Below are 23,667 nucleotides of genomic sequence, written 5' to 3' on the forward strand. Positions count from 1 at the left end.
TTACATCCACTCACTAAATTGAGGTCCACTATTCACTGCATACATACTTTTATGTTTTTCCTTCTGAAACCATATTCTCAGTGTCTAATCTTTTTCATAATTATCCAAATGCTTTTACTCTACAAATTCCCTGGTACGGTCGAGGGTGTGGAGAGTCCACTCTCCCTCTCGAAATGCCCCCACATGCCAACGCATATACAGCCCTGCCAGGGAAGTCCTACTCATTGCCTTCTCGTGGTGAGGGTGTTGTTTCCGAAACCAAGAGGACGAAAAGCGAATGTCCGACTCTTGAACCGGGTTGGTGGACATGGAGAGTCTACCCAGGGGAGTTGGAAAACCAAACCAATGGTGCATATGGGCTACACGATCCCGAAGGAACAAATGGTGTATGAATCTATTGATGGTCACCAGTTACCATAGGGTTGTATCTCCTGACGTTGCTCCCTGCCTTGTGGATTAGAACTTAAGGTCAAAGGCTCGGGAAGTGGCCCTCTAAGAAAACCACCTACTTCGGTTTGTGCGCCCAGGCAGCATCACAGCCTTTACATAAATCAATGATAACTACTACTAGCCTCATTGTTATTGTGTAATGCATATGTATTTGGTGCCCCCTTGTACCAATGTTAATTTGTTCAAATAAATAAATAAGGGAACCTATGTAAGTAAAGTACACTTTCACCTTTTGAGTATTTCATCTACGTGGTTTTAATTCCTCCCATGATATAAGAACCCAATCAAGCTATTAAAAAAATTTGTTATCTTTCCATATGTTATCCTAATATTTATCTATTTTGTTCTGTCCATTTTAATGTATTTTTATCAATATGTCACTACATTTATTTTAATAATAGTGATTTGATTCATTAAACATATCGACAAGTCTTTATGCTTATTTAAAACTAATCGATAAGTTCTAACTACAACATTAATGAAATCGAAGCTTCCTAAGGGTTGTCAACACCCTTTCTAGTTAGAAAATTCATCAACGACCCAATGCACATTCCAAGTCATTGGATTTAAGATTGAAATATATACACTAATTAGTCAGTTGATTATAGCTATTGTCATGTTTTTATAAATTTATTATTAATCGAATCCTACAGATCAATTCAATGATGATGTTGGGATGTTACGTGGTTAGAGATCATTAACCAGAAACTCTAGATTTAGGTTTTGTGAATTCGATTCGCGTCACTCAGCTCCATAGTCCACATGTTACCGTTAGATTATATGGATCATGACTGACCCCTTGTAAGGATAGGATTCGTGTCCGTGAATTGCTATATATATATATATATATATAAAATGTCCCCCCCCCAGTGAAAATTACACTCCTATATGCAGTACTGTCAAACTAAGTGAACGGAAAAATGTCCGAAAATATTAGATGTCACGTTTTTTCTGAAATTTGAAAGAAGCTTGCTTATCTTTACACCCTGATTTAGAACTGATATATTTATGTCTGACATTTACACTAATGATTTGAAAATAATTCACATCGTAGTTTGATTATAGTTAGTGGTTGAAAAGGAATACGTTCTATTTCGTTAACTAGCTATATCCAATGGAGTTCAATGAAATAGAGTGATCATTAGATAGACATGATTGATATGTCAATCGATGATAGTTCCACCATATTGAATTGATGAAAGTTTGTTACGTGAACTATTAGATAGAAATATATCGAGTAGTCTAAGGGTATCATTCTTGCTGAGAAGCTTGAAAGTTCTGGATATTCACAGTTTCAAGAAAGTCATTAGTTCACACTACTGGGAAGTCATATGCTCAAATGAGGCAACTATTTCGTGCTTCCTGGTTTTTAGTGGCTATTTAAGTAAAGTTTATTGGCGATATATATATACTCAAATTAATAATAAAACTTACAGTAGATAAACATTGTTTCTATCATTTACCTTATATTATATACATAACATATACATAACATCTTGTTGTGTTAATGAGGTATGGCAACTTGGACCGATGCATATATGTGCCTTGTCCTACGTTGTAGCTGACTGACTGAACATAACCAAATCTAAGTAAGCAATCATACAAATCACGATTAACCGATTATAAATTGATCTTTCAATGTAAATGTTAGTTAAAATATCCTCATTTACAATGATGGTTTGTACATAACTTCAAATAATCAGTTCTCTTGGTAATTATTGTGAATACTATATAAACAAATATCAGTTATAATTGTGATAAACCCTTGATTCAGATTACTTTTATGCAACTTGATAATTTTAAATTTACAGTTATAGGTATATGCCTGAAAGTATAAGTCAATTATAGGTACGAGGTATAAACAGTTAATCGGATATACAATTCACCTAATAATTTTACATAACTACAAGTGTAATATCAATAGTTTATTTATACACTAATCTGTTTGGAATGTTAATTATTAACCAATTCTTACTAGTGATTATCATGAATATCGTAAGGAGTTTAACTTAGAAAATCAATCTAGAAGCGATTTAATCTTTTTAGTAATAGATTAACTTCAGAAAATATATTCTGACGATAGTTAGACACTAAAATAACTCAAGACAAAGTTTAAAATGTTCAAGTTCAATGTGAATAACACAATGTTCACTATTGTCAGTCATAGTTTAAATATGGTACTTAAAATTAATTTGCTTTCGAAATCAATCGGTTTAATACTGAATTTCATTCAAATTATTATAAATATATGCCCCCAAATGCTCTGGTACGGCCGAGAGTTGGGAGAGTCCACTCCCCCTCTCCAAATGCTCTCACATGGCCATGTATACACAAAAACTACCAGGGAAGTTCTACTCACTGTCTTCTCGTGGCATTACTGTTGTTTACGAAATTAAGAGGACTAAAAACGAATTTTCGGTGCTTTAACCGGGTTGGTGGATATGGATAGTCCACCTAGGGGAGTTGGAAAACCCTCCAGGATCCTGATGGAGCAAATGGCGTATGAAACAATCGTTGGTCACCGACTACCATGAGACTGCATCTCCTTGCGTTGCTCCACTCTCTTGTGGATCAGACCTTCAGGTCGAAGGCTCCGGATGTGGCCCCCTAATAAAACCACCTGCTTCGATTTGGGCACCCGGGCAGTATCACAGCCCTCACACAAATCAAATGAGTTTTGTGTGGCGCATATATATTCGGTGCCCCTTTGTACCATTATCTATGTGTTAAAATAAATAATTATAAATATTTTATTTTTTCATCCAAAAACCAAGAAAGATATAATTTTATGTGCTAAGTTATATACTACTTAAATAAGTTGTTTTAAGTAGTGCATTTAGTGTTTCATCACAATCTTAAAATTACCTCTAACATTTTAATTCTTTTCATTGTATAGGATCGTTGTTCTACCATACCTAATGTTGAATCTTTCTTAGATACAACATCATCATGGCATATTGTTTGTTCACTTTTAACTGGTTCATTAACATCACCTGGATTATCGAAACGTCCAAGTGATTATTCAAAATTTTGTATGTTAAATGAAACGTCATATCAAAATAGATGTTTTGATAATCCATTTATTGGGAAACCATCATGGGAATTAGAACGTTATCAACGTTTATTTGATCACGGTGCATTGTCATTTCATTTAACTAGTTATTCAAATGCTCAAATTCCTGTATGTTTTATTGATACATTATATAATAATAATGATAGTAATAATAATAATAATAATACTTCAGGTGTTACTGCACCGTCCACACATCAACATAATCCAGTTACACGTAAATCAGAATCATTTACTATGTGTTCAACGCATTCATCTGAACAAAATTATTCATTGCCTATTACACCTGTGACAAATACTCAAACATTACATGAACGTCGAATGCGTATGCGATTAGCGCGTAATCTTCCAACCAGACAACATCAACAAGTACCACCTCCAACAATACCATCAGTTCTAGTGCCCCCTACTTCTTCTTCTTGTTCTTCTGTGTCAAACCTTCCAGTAAAATCATCTGATAAAAATCGTATGATTCATTCATCTGTGATATATCAACCGACAACTTTACATGATTCGAATAATCTAAACGAAGAGAAAGAAATTATTGATTTGCTTGTGAAGCGTTTTGCTAGTGTAGAAAAGTAAGTGGATTTATTTCTCTTATTTATTAATATATGTATGTCATGAAGATTTTCAGCTTAGATGGATACTTTTGATGTTGTTGAATTCTCTGGACTAGTTGGTTGGATTGCAAAACTTTCACAGTCGTTCTGGACAACATGAGCACCCATCTCATTCAGAGATAAGCTTCTTAACTATTCCACCAGTCTTAAATAAGTTTCTCCTTATTGGCCTCGTTTGTTGTTTTATTCAAGCTAACTATCTTGCTCAGTTGATCTCTGACTATGTGCTTGATTAACATGTTTCGAACGGGTTGATAAAGCGAGTCAAATCCAATGTATCATTCACTACTAATTGGTCTGAATATCATGCTTTGAGAAATCCTCTGTTATTCTTAAAATTTCCTCAAGTCGGAGTTTTGACGTTTTCCTAGTCAAATTCATGTCCATATTAGTCTACATGCGTCAGTCATTCATTAACAACGTAGAACCTGTATGTACGTACATCATTTCAAGTTGCCATACCCCATTTACACAAAGAGATTAATTTGTAAAACCAAATCTCAGAGTGGTAGCGGTAGCAACAATGTCAGTGGTATTAGGAAAGGTTCGGCATCGAAGATACGGCCCAAAATGAAAATATAAATTAGCAAAATAAAAACATTGTTATGAAGTATTTAGGTTCTCAGGATTTGTGGGAAGACAGAGAATGGATGCACCTGCGCCATTGCAAGTGATTTTAAGTTATGTGATTGAAAGTTTCTAATCATTGGTTACGATAATCACGCGGACCCCAACCAAGTGGCATATACCTGTTCATTAAGCTGCTGCTTTTAGTCTTACCGTTTTCCAACCGACCTTCCTGACATGGTAGGATCTAAAGGAACATGCGTTCCCAGCCATTATAACTCTGCTGAGTCATCGCGATAGACAAGTCCGACCTTCACACCAAGGTAGTACTTACTGTCGGGTTCTGCATGCATGGATGTTAGCAATAGCATATCGTATCGTTTCACTAATGGATAGCCTGTGTTCGTGTATGCATAAATCAATAGATTGTTTACCTTGTTCAATATAGTGTTAGTTACAGTTGAGGCAGTGTATTGTGTAGATTATGTTTCATTTGTCGTCTTTCGCTGTTATGTCTTTTGGTCTGCATATAATCGCATGAAGTGAATGCGTTGGTTCATAGGTGACATTTATCTTAGGTTTTTTAAATCCTCGTGAGAATTTCTTAAATACTGATCAGATATTTGATAGAACTATCAGTTCTCGACAATCAATCCAAAATAAGGCCACCACAAACAAAAGCTCCGCAGTTGAACCATCTAGCTCAGAGAACGCAACAATCTCTCTCTCTCTTGGAGTTACTCTTTGAGTTATGAAAACTATTTATTCTGCCTGGTCGTGGTTGCTCAAAAGTGAAGTAGATGAGTAAGTGTTTGAACCAGCGATTTAATCGAACCTATTCTGTACGTAAATTCCGAAATGCACTTCTACGCTTTTACAGAAACCTCACACGTGATACTAAATAAATACTGTAGGATACAAACAGTATCATAACATAGTTGTTGACATTTTTTCTTTCTGTGGAAAAACTTGATAAGAGGAATATATTCAAATCCATTATTATGTATGCTTCCAGGTTTCCAACGGTGGTCTAACGTCAACCGGTTCATGATCTCAATCGAAAACGTAATAATCTCCAAAACCCCTATACTGATAATTATATATGACTTGGAAATAATTTTGGTAATTATAGGGTTGAACATGAATAGTAGGTAAAAGTTTTGACATAATAATAACCTAGTAATGCTTTACAACTTAATCAAAGGTTAAACATTAGATATGATAGAGATTACACTACTAAATGATCTACTAGTAGTATACTTAGATCTTTCTGAATGATTTAGCAACCTGTTGTTTTGTTCTTCACTATTTCATCAGTAAGGGGTTGTATAGACTGTTGAATCTCATTGGAAATACAAACGGATGACCATTCTGTCTGAGTATGTAGCTCCTCAACAGTGGGCATCCACGAATTCAAATATGGGAATCGAACCCTAGACCTTCGTTCTCACGCGCGAACGGCTAGCCTCTAAACCATTGAGCCGGCATCCATTTATGTTGATGTTTTACTTCAACGACATATTACGCGACCATCTTTCATTGTGTTTAGTAGATAACTGACTTACACCCGACACGGTTTTTAACTAGAACTCCTAAAATTCCTCTCAAAGCTAGTCATTAGTGCGCGCACGATAGTCTTCAATATGGGAGTTGTGGAAATTATCGAATTTCATTGGAATCATTTCCTTTGATTCAATAGTTTGTTTGTATGTTCGTGAATCGTTAAATTATAATGACTTAGTAATTTTGTTGTATGTTAACTTGATTAAAAATCGATTGCTTCTTGTAAATTAACTGTACATTAGTGTATGTATGTATGTATGTATGTATGTATGTATGTATGTGTTAGGGGATCACTGCATTATTAAGCCTACTTTTAACCTTTTATTCTATCTAGTCTATGTAAGAAATCTGTGTATCACATCATGAATGACTAAGATCTTGACCCTTGTTAATGAATTGTGATGATTCACATGCCCCATCTATAAAAGTTATTTTTATTTATTTATCTATCCATATATACGACTGTGTAAGTTCTTGTTTATCTGTATGCCTGTGTGTGTAATGTATCAATTTGTCCGTTTTTTTTTGTGATACCATGACAATACAAGTCTAGTCCTCTCTACACCCATAGGCAGTTTAGTCCATATGTAGTGAACAGAACACGGGTTGGGCCAATCGAATGTATTTAACCTACAATTACAGGACTTGTTAATAAAATCTAATTTACAAAATGTCCATCGATTGTCTCAAAATGACTCGGACTTCATTGTTCTTCCATTTCCATACAAATTGCATTCTGCTTCCAGACCTTCTGTTCACAACTAACATCAGATACTACTTATGTCAATATGAGTAGAACACACCACACATAGACTGATAAATTAACCAATCACAATAAGGCTTTATATATATACCTTCATTTTATGGTGAATGTTTAATGAGAATGAATTTCGGATGTAAGTACCAGTGGTTATTTCATTATAGCAAGGTACGTGACGTATGTTATTTTAATAAAATAATTAGGATTATTTTGTGTATTAAATTGGGCGAATAGATTATGATAGTATTCGTGTAGTTCCTTATTGTGAGTAGTTATGTTGATTCATATTTTGTGATGCTTAGACATAAGACATCTGGCAATCACAATTGATTGATCACTGGGTGGTGATCAGTGTCATGCTTGTCTAGTCCTTATTAGTGCAGATCGAATGCTATCGACCATGTTGCAATGTGGCCACCAGTCTAATTGACTCGACACTGCGGGCACTATATATTGAGATTTATGTGGTTAACAGTCAACAGTCCTGTTGACTACCTCCAACCACCATCTACATCTGGCAATATAAGAGAACATTTATTCAATTAAACTCTCTCGTGTAGTATATTGACCAGTATTCCTCTTTACAACTGTGTTGTGGATACACTTGAGTAACTAGTATTCAATCTTATCTCTTCAAAGCACTGCCTGGGTATGTTGGAACCACTGAATGAGTAATGTTGATGCTAGATGCAGAGTACTAGGTGAAAACAGTAAATTACTTGGTACAATAATAAACATTCACCATCTGAAATGATTGTGATATGCATTACGTATTGCCAACACCCGTCTACCTCGATGTAGGATGTTGACTGAGGTAGAAGTAGGTTGGGAGGGAACTAGTCGGCGGCCAAATGAAAACGTGGCATCAATCCATAAACTTATAGATTCCTGCACTGAGTCATTTTGGTAAATTCAAACTACGTGTTCGGGTTTTGCCGGATAATCACAATTAGTGGTTAGAAACATCTGGTGGTGAGATGTCTCATAATTGACCACAAACACGCAACGGTATTCAATCCTTGTTTTGCCTTAGTTTATAAATTATTTTCTATCTTTTGTTAAGCGAATTCGTCCATTATTTCTGAATCATATCTCCTATTTCTCATAATTTTCCTATTTCAATCTCATTGCTACTAATGCTCTTTCAACTATTTTGCTATTTTTCTTGTAAATTGTTATCACACTATGATATAGTGTGTGTAGCAGTGCATATCTTGTCTTAAAGTACTCTGGGTGCTAGGGGAACATACAGAGCAGCTCATGTGAGGAAATATACAAAAAGAGAAAATGAGCCGACGACTTAGTAAGTACATAAAATTCACTTACATTTAGTCATGAAAGCGATCGATAACAAACAGTAATAGAGTGCAACTAAGGCAATTCAATAATCACAACTGGTAGTACTACCGTGAGATTTCGAATCTGTTTAAGTTTGACATTATAACTCAGACTGATTTAGATATGCGATACATTCTATTTTGCATATAATTGGTTGAGGGTTGATTAGGGTCTAAATCAGTGACTTGTTAATTGACAGTTGATATCACAAACAACACAAAAAGTTGTTTCTCAAATCTCAATCATTTATCATTAATGTTAAGCTTTGGAAAAATGTACTCTAGCCAAAGTGGCCATAACACATTAATCCTACTAGGTAAATAGCAAAATTTTAGAGTATACAAACTAATCCTCGTCTGTTGAATCAATTTCAATAAGTGATTTTTTTCCCTAGATATACAGTATAGTGTTTTCATGATGCTTTCATAATCTCAAAATAGTTTGAGCTTTTTGTTTTTCACCTCATTTATACCTTGGTGATTAACTAATTTGCTTCGGTCTAAGAACCCAGGTAGTATCACAGCCCACACACAAATCAAATGACTTGTGGTGCATATGTAGTCGGTGTCCCTTTATACCAATATTTATATCTCAATAGTTGAGATCATGAGTCAATTGGAGCTAGACCAGCATGGAAAACCTGGAAGCACTGGACGGCCGTTCCGTCCTATTGTAGGACTCCTCAGCAGTTCGCATCCACGCATAAACATATGCCCACTAGTGACTGGCTTCAAGAGATATATCCTGGAGTTCCAGTGAGAATCAGTGACCAGTGGAGTTCGACCGGGTCATTTGTGAGATAGTAACTCACTGATGACAATGGTGGATGTGTCGCTCAATTTCGTGGATTAGTTGAAGTTAGACATTAACACCATTGGATGCCGGCCAGCTCAGTGGTCTAGTGGTTAAGTGCTCGCGCGCGAGACCAAGTGGGTCCTGGGTTCGAATCTTGCAGGGGGGCGAGGTCGTGGATACGCACTTCTGAGGAGTCTCACAATAGGACGAAACGGCCGTTTAGTGTTTTCAGGTTTTCCATGTTGATCTAGCTTCAACTGACTCATGATATCAACTATTGAAATCACTAAAATCTCCACAAAACCCCTTCTGATACCAACATTTATATGTTCAAATACATAAATTGATAAATTGATTAACTATGGATTTTATATAACTTCGGAATGTCACATTATGTTACCTGTCTGTCACGAGAAGAAAAAAATTCGATCAAATGGGTTTTTTTTTTGACCTCATTTTTTGTAAGAGGAGATAATGTTCTGAGACTGAAAGTATATTGTCCTTGAATAATCAATTAGTAAGAAAAATTAAAGAGATACTGTAATAATAATACGAAAGATACAATGATTCTATGTGCTGTTATTCTGTAGAAGAGTCAGTCAGTCAGTAACAACGTAGAACTTCGTACGTACGTACATCAGTTCGAGTTGCTATACCACATTAGCACAGAGATGCAGTTGTCAATTCAAACCCCATAGTGGTAGAGGTAGTAAGAGTATAAGCAGTAATCGGAAAGATTAGGGTTTGAAGATATTATTCAAGGAGTATAATCCTGTGGAAGAGTACTTTATATGAATTCAGAGTAATAAGTTAAGGTAACAAAAACGGTGAATGTGAGTGTAAATCTTCATCAGTTGAGGTGACTTTGACATACACAATATGTTCGAAATTACTGCCTATCGTAACACACAGTATTGGCTAGTGTAAGAATAGGTTGAAAGAAAACTAAGAAATGGCGAAATCGAAACCTAGGATTAGTTGTTATAGTCATTTTATGTCTGTGTGAACCATGTAGTCAGATTCAGGTTTGATTGAAGTTTGTGTGGTTATCCATAACCAATGATTAAATATGTTGGATGACAGGATTTAGATTAGATTACGGTGGTGTCCATACTTTTTATAACGCAAATTCATTCATCTCGAGTTATACCGTTTATGCGTAATTTTCTCTATTATTACTGATACTGTTTCTAGTTTTATTACTCTGGGTGTAGTCTTGATGATTCGATCTCTGCGGGCTGATATGCCAGTTCAAAATCAAATCACTTTAATTTCTAAAGTCTTCGAAAAAGGTTTATATATATATATATATATATATATATATATAACGGATTGCATTTAATCAGGCAACCACTGAAGACCAGGAATCACTGGACAGCTCTTTTGTACTGGTATTAAACTCCTCAGTAGTGAGAATCTGCAACCCCAGGGCTTTTAGGTATCTCAGCAAGTGTCTGATCTCCAGACAGTCGATATTTAATGTTTTACATTTTCAACTTCAACCAGTTTGTGATTTAGATCTCTCAGCGAGACCTAAAGGTCATGGGTTCGATCTCCAACGAGGGATCACGGAAACAGCATTGGAGAGCTATATAGTAGGAAAAATACAGGTGTCCACTGCTCCGTTCTGGTTTTTACTCGTTGTACAGCTGAGGTCATTTCATGATGCAAACTATGATTTTTATTTGCTTCACAAAAAATATGTCTGTTCAATGTCTAAGTTTATTTTCTTTATCGATTTGAACTTCGCCTGTAGCTCCTCTAGGGATACTGCTAGTCCTAAGCCCATCCAAATGAGGTGCGTTGTGCGTGGGGTCGGCAGTTTCATCCCGTAGGAAATAACCTTGCTAAAAAACGCTAACCAGAATAGATAAATTAAACCATTTAATTTCTGTTTTCCAAGTTAGAGGAAGAATTATGACGCCTCATGATGAAAGCCGAGACTCTTCGGAAGTCACGAGACTGATGTCGCTTCTAACAATCAGAGCAACAATTAACATGGGTACATGAAATATTCGGTCAATGTGAGAAACCGGGAAGACCAGTCAAATAGCAACAAAATTGAGGAGATACAACTTGGCGGTTCTCGTAATCAGGGAAACCCACTGGACCCAAGCTGGACAACAAAGACTAGATATGGGAGAGATGCTGCCGTACTCTGGTCACGAAGAGGAAAATGTTCCGCACACTCAAGGGGTTGCTCTGATGCTGTCCAAAGCAGCACGTAATGCATTTATAGGATGGGAACCTCATGAACCCAGGATTGTCAAAAAATCATTCAAAACAAAGTAGGGAATTACAACGAATGTGATCCAGTGTTATGCACTCACCAATGATAGCAATGACGACGATAAAGATCAGTTCTACGAGAGGTTGTAATCAATCATAAACAAGTGCCCAGTAAATGACCTTACTATCCTGGTAGGAGATCTAAACGCCAAAGTCGGGATGGACAACAACGGTTATGAAGACATTATGGGACTACATGAACTAGGAGAAAGGAAGGAGAATGGCGAGAGATTTGCAAATCTATGTGCATTCAACAAATTGGTTATAGGCGGCACAATATGCCTACTCAAAGCTACATGGATCTTACCGGACCACACCACAGGGAACGAGATAAATCATATTTTCATCAGTTAAAGAATTCACAAGGTTAATGGAAGACGTGAGAACTAGGAGAGGAGCTGACATAGCTTCAGATCACCATCTTGTTTTGGCCGAGATGAAACTAAAGCTAAAGAAGCACTGGACAACTTAGAAGATCGTCAATATCATCCGGAATTCATACGATGGACTACAATGCAAAGTCATGCACGGAGGACAGCTAACAGATACATTCCAAGTGAGGACCGGAGTCAGACAATGTTGCTTACTCCCCCCTTTCCCTTTCTTCTGGTGGTTGACTGGATTATGAAGGCCTACCCATCTAATGGGAAGCACGGAATACGATGGGCAGGTTAGATGCAACTAAATAATTTGGACTTTTCAGATGATCTGGCACTTCTATTCTATACACATCAAATGTAGGTCAAGACTGTCAGTGTAGCAGCAGCCTTTGCATCAGTAGGCCTCAACATACACAAAAGAAAAAGCAAGATCCTCAACTACAACAGGGAGAACACCAACGCAATCATACTTGATGGCGAAACTCTTTGAGAGGTGGAATCTTTCACGTACCTGAACAGCATTATCGATGAACAGGGAGAATCTCATACAGACGTAAAGGCGAGGATTGACAAAGCAAGGACAGCTTTCTTACAGTTGAAGAACATATGGAACTCAAAACAACTATCGACCAATATCAAAGTTACAATCTTCAATACGAACGTCAAGACAGTTCCACTGTATGAAGCTGAAACGTGACGATCTACCATAACCATCACCAAAAATGTACAAGTTTTTATAAACAATTGATACTGAATGTCCGTTGGTCGGATACCATAGACAACGGTCTGCTTTGTGAGAGAACAAACCAGCTTCCAGTTGAAAAGAAAATTAGAAAAAGGCGCTGGAAGTGCATAGGACATACATTACGCAAATCATCACACTGCATCACTAAGCAAGCACTAATTTGGAATTCTGAAGGGAAACAGAAAAGAGGAAGGCCAAAGAACATACTACGGCGAGAAACGGAAGTAGACATGAAAATGATGAATAGCAACTGGAAACAATTGGATAGGATTGTCCAGGACGGAGAATACTGGTGGGTGGCCTATGCTCCTCCATAAGGGGGGGGGGTAACAGGCGTAAGTAAATTATTATCCTTTTGACCATTTTTTTACATAACACTGATTCATCCTCTCTATATGTATCTTTCTTGCTAAATACTACTTTTAATGGTTATTCTTCGGTCAAATTTAATTGTAACAATATAGATAATTACAAAATATATTGTAAAATTCAGTACCAAAATTCAGGTCATGTTATAGATATGATCATTTCAATACAAATTTACTTGATAATAGTAAAAAACCATAAATTTACATGATTTGAAAGTATGAGATTTTGTAGGTCACTTTAAAATGAATATTTTGAACAGAATTGATATAAATGTGAAATAATACAAATTCTAGTTGACCTTTGTTGAAGTGATTTCACAATTCAGGATTTGTGATTGTTGTATACATTTTATCGCAAAAAAATAAACTCAACAATTATGGAGTTGTTATTGGTATAGATACTAAAATGTCAAAAATGTAACATGAATGAATCATAAAACAAGTTTTGTTATTAGGATACACGTTACTTATTAGCCATAGATGATACATATAACAGTTTAAACACCAAAACCCTCCGTTTGTTCATTCACACCACTGAGAAAGCTACCACAATATATTCAGTTCCCCAAATGCCCTGGTATGGCCGAGAGTGGGGAGAGTCCGCTCTCCCTCTCCAAATGCTCTCACATGGCCACGAGTATATAGCCACTACTAGGGAAGTCCTACTCACTGTCTTCTCGTGACGAGGGTGTTGTTTACGAAATTGAGAGGATGAAAAGCGAATGTCCGACATTTTAACCGGGTTGGTGGACACGGAGAGTCTACCTAGAGGAGTTGGAAAACCCTCATTCCAAACCAATGATGCACATCGGCCCCAGTATCCTGACGGAACAAATGGCGTATGAACCAATCGTTGGTCACAGGCAACTATGAGACTGCATCTCCTTACGATACTCCACTGCTTTGTGGATCAGACATTTATGTCAAAGGCTCCGGGTGTGGCCCCCTAATAAAACCACCTGTTTCGGTTTGAGCACCCGGACAGTATTACAGCCCCCACACAAGTCAAATGAGTTTTGTATGGCGCATATCTATTTAGTACCTCCTTGTACCAATATCTATGTGTTCAAATAAGTAAATAAATAAATAGCTTCCCAAAAGAAATCACTTGTACTGACACAGAACTAATATTGGTAACGATCTAACCAGAGAACCTCCGTTTATTCAGAAACCTGATAAACTTTTCAACTTCAGCTTAATAACAGATAATTAACACTGGAAGTAGTCTACTTTTCTTTTTTGAATTCGGCGTTGCCAAAATGTAAAGTCAATCATCATAATCTTAATTGTTAATCGCTTCATTTCAACTTTCACGTTTCCATCGATACTAAGAAAGGAAAGTAGGAAACACAATCAGTTATGGATAATATGAAAAGACTAATTTGGTAAGTTTAGGATCTCTCTCTGCAGTGATTATTTTCTTTTCTTCTTAGTGTATTATTTTATAATAGATTTATGTTTATTTAAACAGTAAGTGGTTCTGATATACATCAATTAACAACGGACTAGTGTCTTGTATATTTAAGGTAGAGTTTTATATCTAACCGAATGTATTATGAAAGTAGAAGCCATATTATTGAGATCATAAACCAACCTAAATTAGACAATCATCAAGAACTAGGAAACACTAGATAACTGTTTCGTCCTAATAGTACGTATTTTTCAAATTACATCGCCTATTGCAGTGAGATATTCCTCTATCAATTAAAGTACAAGTATACTGCGCAGCAGTTTGTTCTGTTTTACTTTACAGCTGCGAAACATGGTCAGTAAGGGTAGAGAATACTCATAAGTTACTAGTATTTGATCACATATGTCTTAGAAATATTACTCGTATCTGCTTGGATCACCGGGTAAGTAATAGTGAGGTTAGACGCAGGGTATTATGGAATGATGGTAAATCTGTTGATGAGGTTTTGAATCTTCATCGACTGAGATGGACAGACCGTATATTACGCATGACCAACCACCGATTACCACTGCCCGCAATGTTGACTAGTGTTGGAGACGGTTGGAAGAAAGTTAGGGGCGGTCAATTCAAGACATGGCATCAGTCCATAATATCACTAACTTCTGGTTTGAGCCATGCAGACTACTTGGTTGAGGTTCGTGCGACTGTTGTAACCAGTGGTTGGAGACTGTGTGTGACATGCCTCAGAAGTGATCACAATGTCGTATGTGTATGCACTCTTTGTCTTCCCTTAAACTATGAAATTTAAATTACTTTATGCTTTTCTTTCTACGAAGTAATTATTTCTTCCATGTATCATATCCTTATGTACAATATATATTACCATCGAAGTAACTGCTTTTGTGAATTTGGTGTTCATCCTTTTTATGCTAATTAGGTATGATCGATGTATTTATGTGCCAGGTCCTACGTTGTAGATGACTGACTGACCGAATAGTGTACATTCACAAGTCCACCATGAATAAAATAAATCATCTTAACGTCTGACAGAAGGCACCTAAACTTCGAACCACTGAGTTTTCATCCACTTGTTAACATTGTTCTTTTTTAATTATCTTTATCTTCCATAGTGAACTGTCTCTCACCAGCCCTATATTGAAAAGTATTTATTTATTAGGTTAACTCGTTTGCTTATTTTTGGAAAGAAACCTATAAATTAGTTTTATATTATTTATTGATTTATTTCAACACATAAACATTGGTACAAGGAGGTACTAAATACAAATGCGCCACATTTCGCCATTTGATTTGTGTGAGGGCTGAGATTCTGTCTGGGCGTCCAAACAGAAGCAGGTGGTTTTCTTAGATGGCCACTCCCTGAGCCTTTGACATAGACGTCTAGTCCACAAGACAGTGAAGCAACGTTAGGAGATGTAGTCCCATGGTAGACGGTGACCAACAATAACTTCATATGCACGATTGGTTTATAATCAGGGTTTTCCAACTTGCCTAAGCGGACCCTCCCCGTTCACCAATCCGGTTAATGCACCAAACAATTGCTTTTCGTCCTCTCAATTTTGTATAAACATCCTCTCCGCGAGAGAAGTCAGTGAATAGGATTTCCCTGTCAGGACTGTATACGCGTTGGTATTTGGAGAGGGAGAGCGAACTCTCCTCATCCTCAACCGTACCAGGGCATTTATCCATCAACCCGATTAAATCGCCGGACATTCACTTTTTACAAAATAAATTAGTTTTACTTTTCTCCAATACATTTCATTTAAATAATTGTAACAATTTTCGTTTATTTTATTTACAGACAAATTGAGAATCTTGACGTTCGTATTTCTCAATCGGTTACTACTATTTTACAACAATTAGAAATGAAAATAACAAAGCATCGATCAATTCCAATGTGATAGATTCAATGAATAGTTTGATTATTTTATTTTCCATTGTTTTAAACATGTTTGCTCAAGTATTTAGTTCTTCTTCTTCTTCTTCTTCTTCTTCTTCTTCTTCTTCTTCTTCTTCTTCTTCGTTTAGTATTAGTATCAGTATTATTGTTAGTAATAATAATAATAATGGTCAGTGTTATTATTTCTAGTATTCATTTTGAAGCATGGTAGAGTGTTTCTATCCTCTATATATCTAATAACCTATACAAAGAAAAAACTCCTTTCTGAACTTTTAATTATGTATATGTAATGATCTTCTCGTAATATAAATTAATTTCTACTTAGATAGAGAAACAAGATTGTTTCTAGAATTTTATGAGTTTTGATTTGAATTGTCATTATTGATTTATTCATGTAGTTTTTTTTGTTTTGTTTATTACACTACTAATCACAAAGTATACCTGTAGAGTATGTGCATTTCTATCGAATGTATATACTTAACACATTCGTATAAAAATGAAAACATTTAATGATCAAATAACCATGGTAACAATATTATACCATGAGTTGTTAAGTCATTTTTCAGATGTTGTTCCCTTTTTTTTGTGTGTGTAGATTACTTTTGCCAATGAATCCTTAGTGGTGGTGGTAGTGTGTTCTCGTTTATTTTTCTTGTAGACAAATAAAAGTGAAATAATCAATGATTGTTTACTTTTCTTGTTTTTGTTTATTATTGATTGAATTCATTATTTGTAAAATTATTCATTATTTCTATTATATTCATCTTTTCAATTCATCAATTTGATCTAATCAAAACGATGTATTCAATATTGAATAGAAAAAAATGGACGAGATTTATATATAAACATTGAACATAGAAACTATTAGTGCAATAGAAACAGAATATATTTTCTTTAAATAGTAGAGAAATTTTCTTTAATATATTTATCTTTCATAGAAAATTATTTTTTTTTTTATTGTTCCCCCCCTCCCTCTTTTGTTTTAACGATATACTTAGTGAATAGTTTGTAAAACATTATCGATTTTTTGTTGTTGTTCATTTATGCAATTATTGTGTTTTTTTTGGTACATTTTATTTAAACAAATAACGAACCAAAAAAGGCATTTATTATCTACCATGTAATGGGAGGTACTCATCTATCAACCACTGGTAACTCTATCTAATATACAGAGATTATTCTGTTCAATATTATTTTATCTAGTTTTATTTTCTCTTCTATTTCGTTGTGATTTATTTCCACCCCCGACCCTCCAAAAAAGAGTTTTCTTTTATGTGTGCAATAATAATTCCTTTTTTTTTGTGTGTGTTAAGGGAGTTGTTCATTCATTGTTACGTTGTAGAAAATTGTATAGTTGACATATTAGATTATTCATATAATAACAATAATAATTTTCTTAGATAAAACATTAATTCATATAGAAACGTGTATACAATCGGATTCTTCAATCATACATATTCAACAAATGATGATAACAATAATAAAGGACCAATCCATTTTCTAGTCGACCTTCTTTTAAACTATCTTGATTTGAAAGAACTATATTCAACAGTGTTATATCCTTTATTTTGTTTGGTTACATTATTTTACAAGAAGTATTTGTGTATTGACAGAAATAAATAAATAGTTGTATCATGTCAAATATACCAAATATATATATACTACTCAATAAATATGTTATAAGTTCTCATTGAATGCGTTTATACAAAATGTAAAATATTGTGTATGTGGATTCAAAAAGTTTATCTGTGCTCATATTTTTGTGTATGTATTGTTTATTTAAACTATATTGTTTTTACTAAGAAAGATAGATGATAGCTAGCAGAAGAATCCAGGAAGCACGTTTCGTCCTATTTAGGATTCGTCAGTCGGATGTGCATGTATCCCAAATTTGATGTTCATTTCGGGACTTGAATCTAGTAGTGGGAAGATTACGAAAAACAGTACAAATTGTATATTGTTTTTGTAAAGAAACTACGTTTTTACATTCAGTAGATATTCGTCAGTTGTATCATATATATATATATATTTTAATTGTTTATTGTACTTTCATTGAAGTTGAATAGTGGCTGATAATGAACTTTAAGAATCATGATGTTTCATTCTCAATGTATGTAGTCTCATTTGATTTTTCTTGTTGTTAGCAAGGTTGTTATTTTTACGGGATGAGGTTGCTAACCCGATGCCCAAACTTTCTCCTTTACTCGGTCTTAAAACTTACAGGAACCGTAATAGGGCTTTAGGTAAAGTTGACGCTTATACTTAGATGTAGGTATATTCGGCTGACATGAGTCTCGACGAGCATAAAACATGCGTTCTGGTTTCTAATTCTAGCCACTATCCAACTTTATTAGAATACTTGTGACTTAATGAGAAAAGTCAGGCGATTTGCTCAGGATGCAGATATAATCAAAAGAGAGTGTTATTTTCAAACCTCAACGTTAACAGTTGAAAAAGTGTAAATTTATATTTATAATGTCTGTTGTACTGTTCATCATAACATTAAATTTCCTTTAGTGATATATGACTTACAAAGAAGATATTGTTAGAGTGCTTGTAAGTGAGGACAATGTCACATGTTATTTATATTCAATCAATTGATCTTAGTTGAATGCTAGTATAAGTTGAAATAGCGTTCAAACTGAATGGATTTAACAGCTGTTTGTGCACCGTACATTGAATTGAGTTCGCAATCCTCGGGTCTTATAGTGATCGTGTTAAATTAATTCAGCTCATTGAAAATCTTGAATCCCGCATTTTTTTGACTTCAGTCATTCAATTCAATGATTATCCATGGTAATATTCGTTTCACTCCTAACATGGGTAAAGTACACCACCATATTGGTGTTTAAAACGAAAGGCATTAAGTCCTAGTATCAGTGTGTCTAAATTGATATTTGAAAGTATGAATATGTAAGTTGATTTCTGAAATAAAGCCATGATTGTGTATACTTTTCAATTACGATTTCTCAAATGATTAGGTTACTACTACTGAAACCAGTTAAGTAATCGGCGAAAATATTAACTTATTATCACTTTATCTGTTTTGAAGATTGACCTAAATCAAAAAATGAGCTTTGGTGATATAACTCAGTTGATCTGTACATATATCTTTTGCTCTACGGGACTTTTCAGTAACAGGTTTGATCTCATGCATAGGAACTGAAACGTAAAGTTTGTCTAGGTATTCTTGGTTGATACCAGTTCTCCATTAAACCATTTATTTATGATTAATGTTATGACAGTAGTGAGAATGAAATACATTCCTCTTAATAAATTATATTAATGAGATTGATTTACTGTAAAATTTTACCCTTAAAATCATTTAACCAATATTTGTTATTTTCTTCTTGATTCATTGCCCTACTAAATAACTTCAAGCAATTATTATGACTCCAAAACCAGTTTCCGAAACAGAATTACGTGAATGGGGAAAATGTTTATTAAATCCATCCGCTTCTCTAGTTGATCGTTCTCGTGCTCTTTGGGGATTACGTCATGCTGCTGAACCACTAGCACTTGAATTGTTAGCTGATTTTGTTTGTAATTATGTTAAGCCATCACCTATCGCTAATGATCTTTTACAACATGAAGCTGCTTATTGTCTAGGACAACGTGGTGATCCAAAAGCTGTACCACATCTTTTACAAGCTTTACATAATGATAAACATGTTACAATTATTCGTCATGAAGCTGCTGAAGCATTAGCTGCTTTAAGTGGATGTGATGGTGCAGATATTGAAGTAATTGAAAAAGCTTTAAAAGAATATGTTAATTCAAATATAATTGAGGTAATGTTTAGTTGTTTGATTTTGCCTATCTCATATGTAAATTTATTTGCTTGTTTTTACTTTATGGATTAATTAATTGACTTAGTAGTTGAAATATTTTAATTTCTAATTCATAGGTTACTGGTTCGAGAACACACATACTACTTACTTAGTTTTGAGTAGTGAATAATCTAATTAGCTTCCACAAAAAATTACAATCCAAAATCGAGTACATGAACCATTTGGATTTGAGAAACTACATTGTTTTTAATAAATTAAAGAAAGGTTCTACGGAATGAAACGGTTGCTTAGTGGTTAAGGCATACGACTTTCACCTACTAAGTGTCCGCTTCAAGTCCCTTCTCGCTAAACAATATCATTATTTCTCATGTTTAAAGTGTCGCTCATATCCAAGTACCTGGACAATAAGTTAATTTAATTTTCAAACGAAATAGATTATATAAAGTGTGAAACAATTTCTAAGCTAATCTGTCGATAAAATAGGGAATAAAATAAAGTGACTTAAATTTATGTTACACACAACAAATGCTTACTTTAGAATATCTAACTTGAGTTCAGTTAGTTATATAACAGTTATATAACATACCCTTGTGGGCCAGGGTAATTTTACATTGGTTTTCAGGAGAACCAGACACTATCCAGGCTTTCACGTGACAACCCAAACAGTACAGCTCAATCCCGTTTAACACGAGAGCCAGATACCGCCCGGGATAAATTTCGTAACCCGAGCAGTACAGCTCAATCCTGCTTCACAGGAGAACCAGATACCATACAGGCTTTAACGCTACAATCCCAATAGTACAGCTCAATCCTGTGGAGCAACCACACAGGTACCAAGTACCCTGGTGGACCATTCGCACCATTCACATACACGTTCACATCACATGTATATTTATTCCGACGAATGACCGGAATTCAGTTAATGTTATATGGTTTCTAATTGCTAATCTAAGCTACACTAACCACCATACTAAAATTCTAGGATTCATTGGTTTACCAGAATGATTTTTTTTGGGGGGGGATTCCATTGTCGATTATTTTAATGATTTACAATAGAAAAAACATTGTTTAGTCCCCGGATCTATCTTAATATTGACTGTCTATCTATTCATAGTTATAAATTGTAGTAAATTATTATACAAAAGAAATTAAATTGTTTTTACCAGGAAAATTTTTCGGTTATCTAATGTGTCTTGTCAATAAATTGTGTTTCTTATATGTCATGATAATTGTGATAACTTTTTTCCCCTTCAATTCACATTTTCATAGTAGGCCTTGCTGTCATTTGATTGGTTACGCTCACTTTTAGTTCACTAAGTTTGTTATTTGTTTCAATATTATGTCTTTTGATATGTATACAGAGTTGCTCAACTACAAATTTGTTTTCTTTGAGTACTAAGCTTCTCTTGATTGCCCGTCTTGTCTCTTCAGTAGTCAAGAGATTATTGTTTCAATATCTGCGTATCAATTATCTGATCTATCGCGGTGGGGGTATTTTTACGAAATTGAGAGGACGAGAAGTGAATGTCCTGTGCTTTAACTGACTTGGTGGATAGGGAGGATCCATCTAGTGGATTTGAAAAACCCTGATTCCAAACCAATCGTGCACATGGGCTCCACAATCCTGAGAAACAAAAGGCGTATGAAGCTATTACTGGTCACCATCTATCATGGGACTACATCTCGTAACGCCACTCCACTGTCTTGTAGATTAGACTGTTAGGTCGAAGGCTCTGGGAGTGGCCCCCCAAGAAGAACACCTACTTTGGTTTGAGTGTCCAGACAGTATTTCAGCCCTCACACAAATCAAATGGCGGGATATGGCGCACACATATTTAGTGCCTCCTTGTACCAATGTATTAAAATAAATAAAAAATCTGTCAAGTTTACGTAGACTCAGCATTGTATTAGGAAATTTTCTCAGTCGTTCATAATTAGGAATTATCGTAGGCGATGGCAAAACTGAAAACTTTTGCTTCGTTTGTTTTTTTTTGGTTTAGTTTGCTCAACGTTTTATGCATTGTACTGTAGATACTTTATCAAAAAATAATGCTACCTGGCAATTCATTCATTCTTAAATTTGAGTCGATAAACAGATTTCTAACTGTCGCCATTTCGAATTTACACTGTTGAATCAAGCACCATAAAACTCACATTCCTAATGTCTGATCCTCAAATACACGTTGAAGAGAATTCTCTAAATGTTCGCATTTTTCTTGTCTACATATGATCATCAGTTAGAGTGTTGAGTGAATGGTCATTGAAAGCTTAGTATCAGTTCAGTTGAAAAGTATTTTGAATTGTGTTTACCGTTTACGTTGATATTTCTATTGGCATAGCTAGATACGAGTCATAACAAATTTAATGCTTGATTTACATAAGTTCCATCTGGATTATTATGTTTACATTCATTTTAATAATTTGTCTGCCAATATTTTCAAGTTTGAAACATCTTTAAGTAAACAACACTGGAAATAAACAGTTGGCTATTGAAAAATTTAAGTTTTGGAAAGAACGCCACCATTATTATTGTTATTCGTGATGCTACCTAGTAAAAAGCAGAAAGGATATTTCATCTTCTTTTCGGGACTAGAAGAGCTTTTGATACTGATAGCCTTCAACCACCTAAAATTTAAACATGGTACATGAAATGTTGATTTATTTAACCAATTGGTCACATTCCAAATATCATTGCTAGCATCCAATCCTTGTTAAGGACTAGACAAACATGATATTGGTTACTGTCCAATGATCACTCAGTAAATCTATCATTTCTTGTCTTGAGTGGTGCTAGAGTGCTGTTAGAGGTATGGGGGCGGTTATCACTACCCGGTTGCCCACACCGTGGAAGGGTTCTTCTGGAGGTACCTGTAAAGGAAATTGGATTAGAGGTGGTCTTAGTGACCTGAGAGCGTGACTGCAGTGCCCAAGGGACAGCTGCTTGATGTCGATCACTCATGACCTTTTTGTGAGTAATTTTCGTGTGAGCGCCGTACTTGTTGAGACCTTACCACCGGAGACGGATATCCGTGGGTTAAGGCGAAGTGTGCATTTTTAGGGTTGACCTTTAACCCCACCCCTCTTTGTGGGAAGGCAGCATCGCTGTTATGCTGGTTGTCTGAAGGAAACACCTTACTGCTGTCACACCTCTGTACAGTCAGCAGTACGACTTCGCTTTCGGATCTTAGTTTTGTTGCTTTTAGTCTTACCGTTCTTCAACCGACCTGTCTGACATGGTAGGACCTTGAGGAACGGTTGTTCCAGGCAGTATAGCTCGGTTGCTTCATCACGATAGGGAAGCCCGACCACCACGTCAAGGTAGCAACAACGGTCAGGAAAGGCGATTTGCGTCAGTTCTACAAGAGATCTATCATAATCCAAGTAGCTCCTTGACAGTACGTCTATGTATAATTTCTTGATTAGATAGATTCTAATTCTACAAAAAGCATCAATGCCCTTACAATTGTAGGTATATTTTCTTGATAAGTATCATTTAGCTCGAAACATGATTTCTTAACAACTGCTTCCAAACAATTCACATTATTGATATCACCATTCCCCTTGTATATAACTTGAACTCTAACACATAGATCACCATA

General features: G+C 35.3%; 1 protein-coding gene across 2 annotated transcripts in view; it reads left to right on the forward strand.

The window, feature by feature from the left end:
• The window catches only part of KCNH7_1 (Potassium voltage-gated channel sub H member 7), a 74,520-nt gene that overhangs the window by 43,669 nt on the left and 7,184 nt on the right, over positions 1-23,667 (forward strand). The window contains exons 13-15 of one of the 2 annotated variants that reach the window (XM_051210240.1): positions 3,347-4,101; positions 16,179-16,345; positions 16,373-20,068. In XM_051210240.1, the coding sequence (XP_051070210.1) occupies positions 3,347-4,101; positions 16,179-16,278 (855 nt within the window). In that variant the 3' untranslated portion in view covers positions 16,279-16,345; positions 16,373-20,068. Of the gene's footprint in view, positions 1-3,346; positions 12,916-16,178; positions 20,069-23,667 lie in introns of both variants that reach the window. The other variant, XM_051210239.1, reaches the window with a different exon arrangement.

This window comes from Schistosoma haematobium, chromosome ZW, assembly GCF_000699445.3.
Source record: "Schistosoma haematobium chromosome ZW, whole genome shotgun sequence".
Taxonomy (NCBI): Eukaryota; Metazoa; Platyhelminthes; class Trematoda; order Strigeidida; family Schistosomatidae; genus Schistosoma; species Schistosoma haematobium.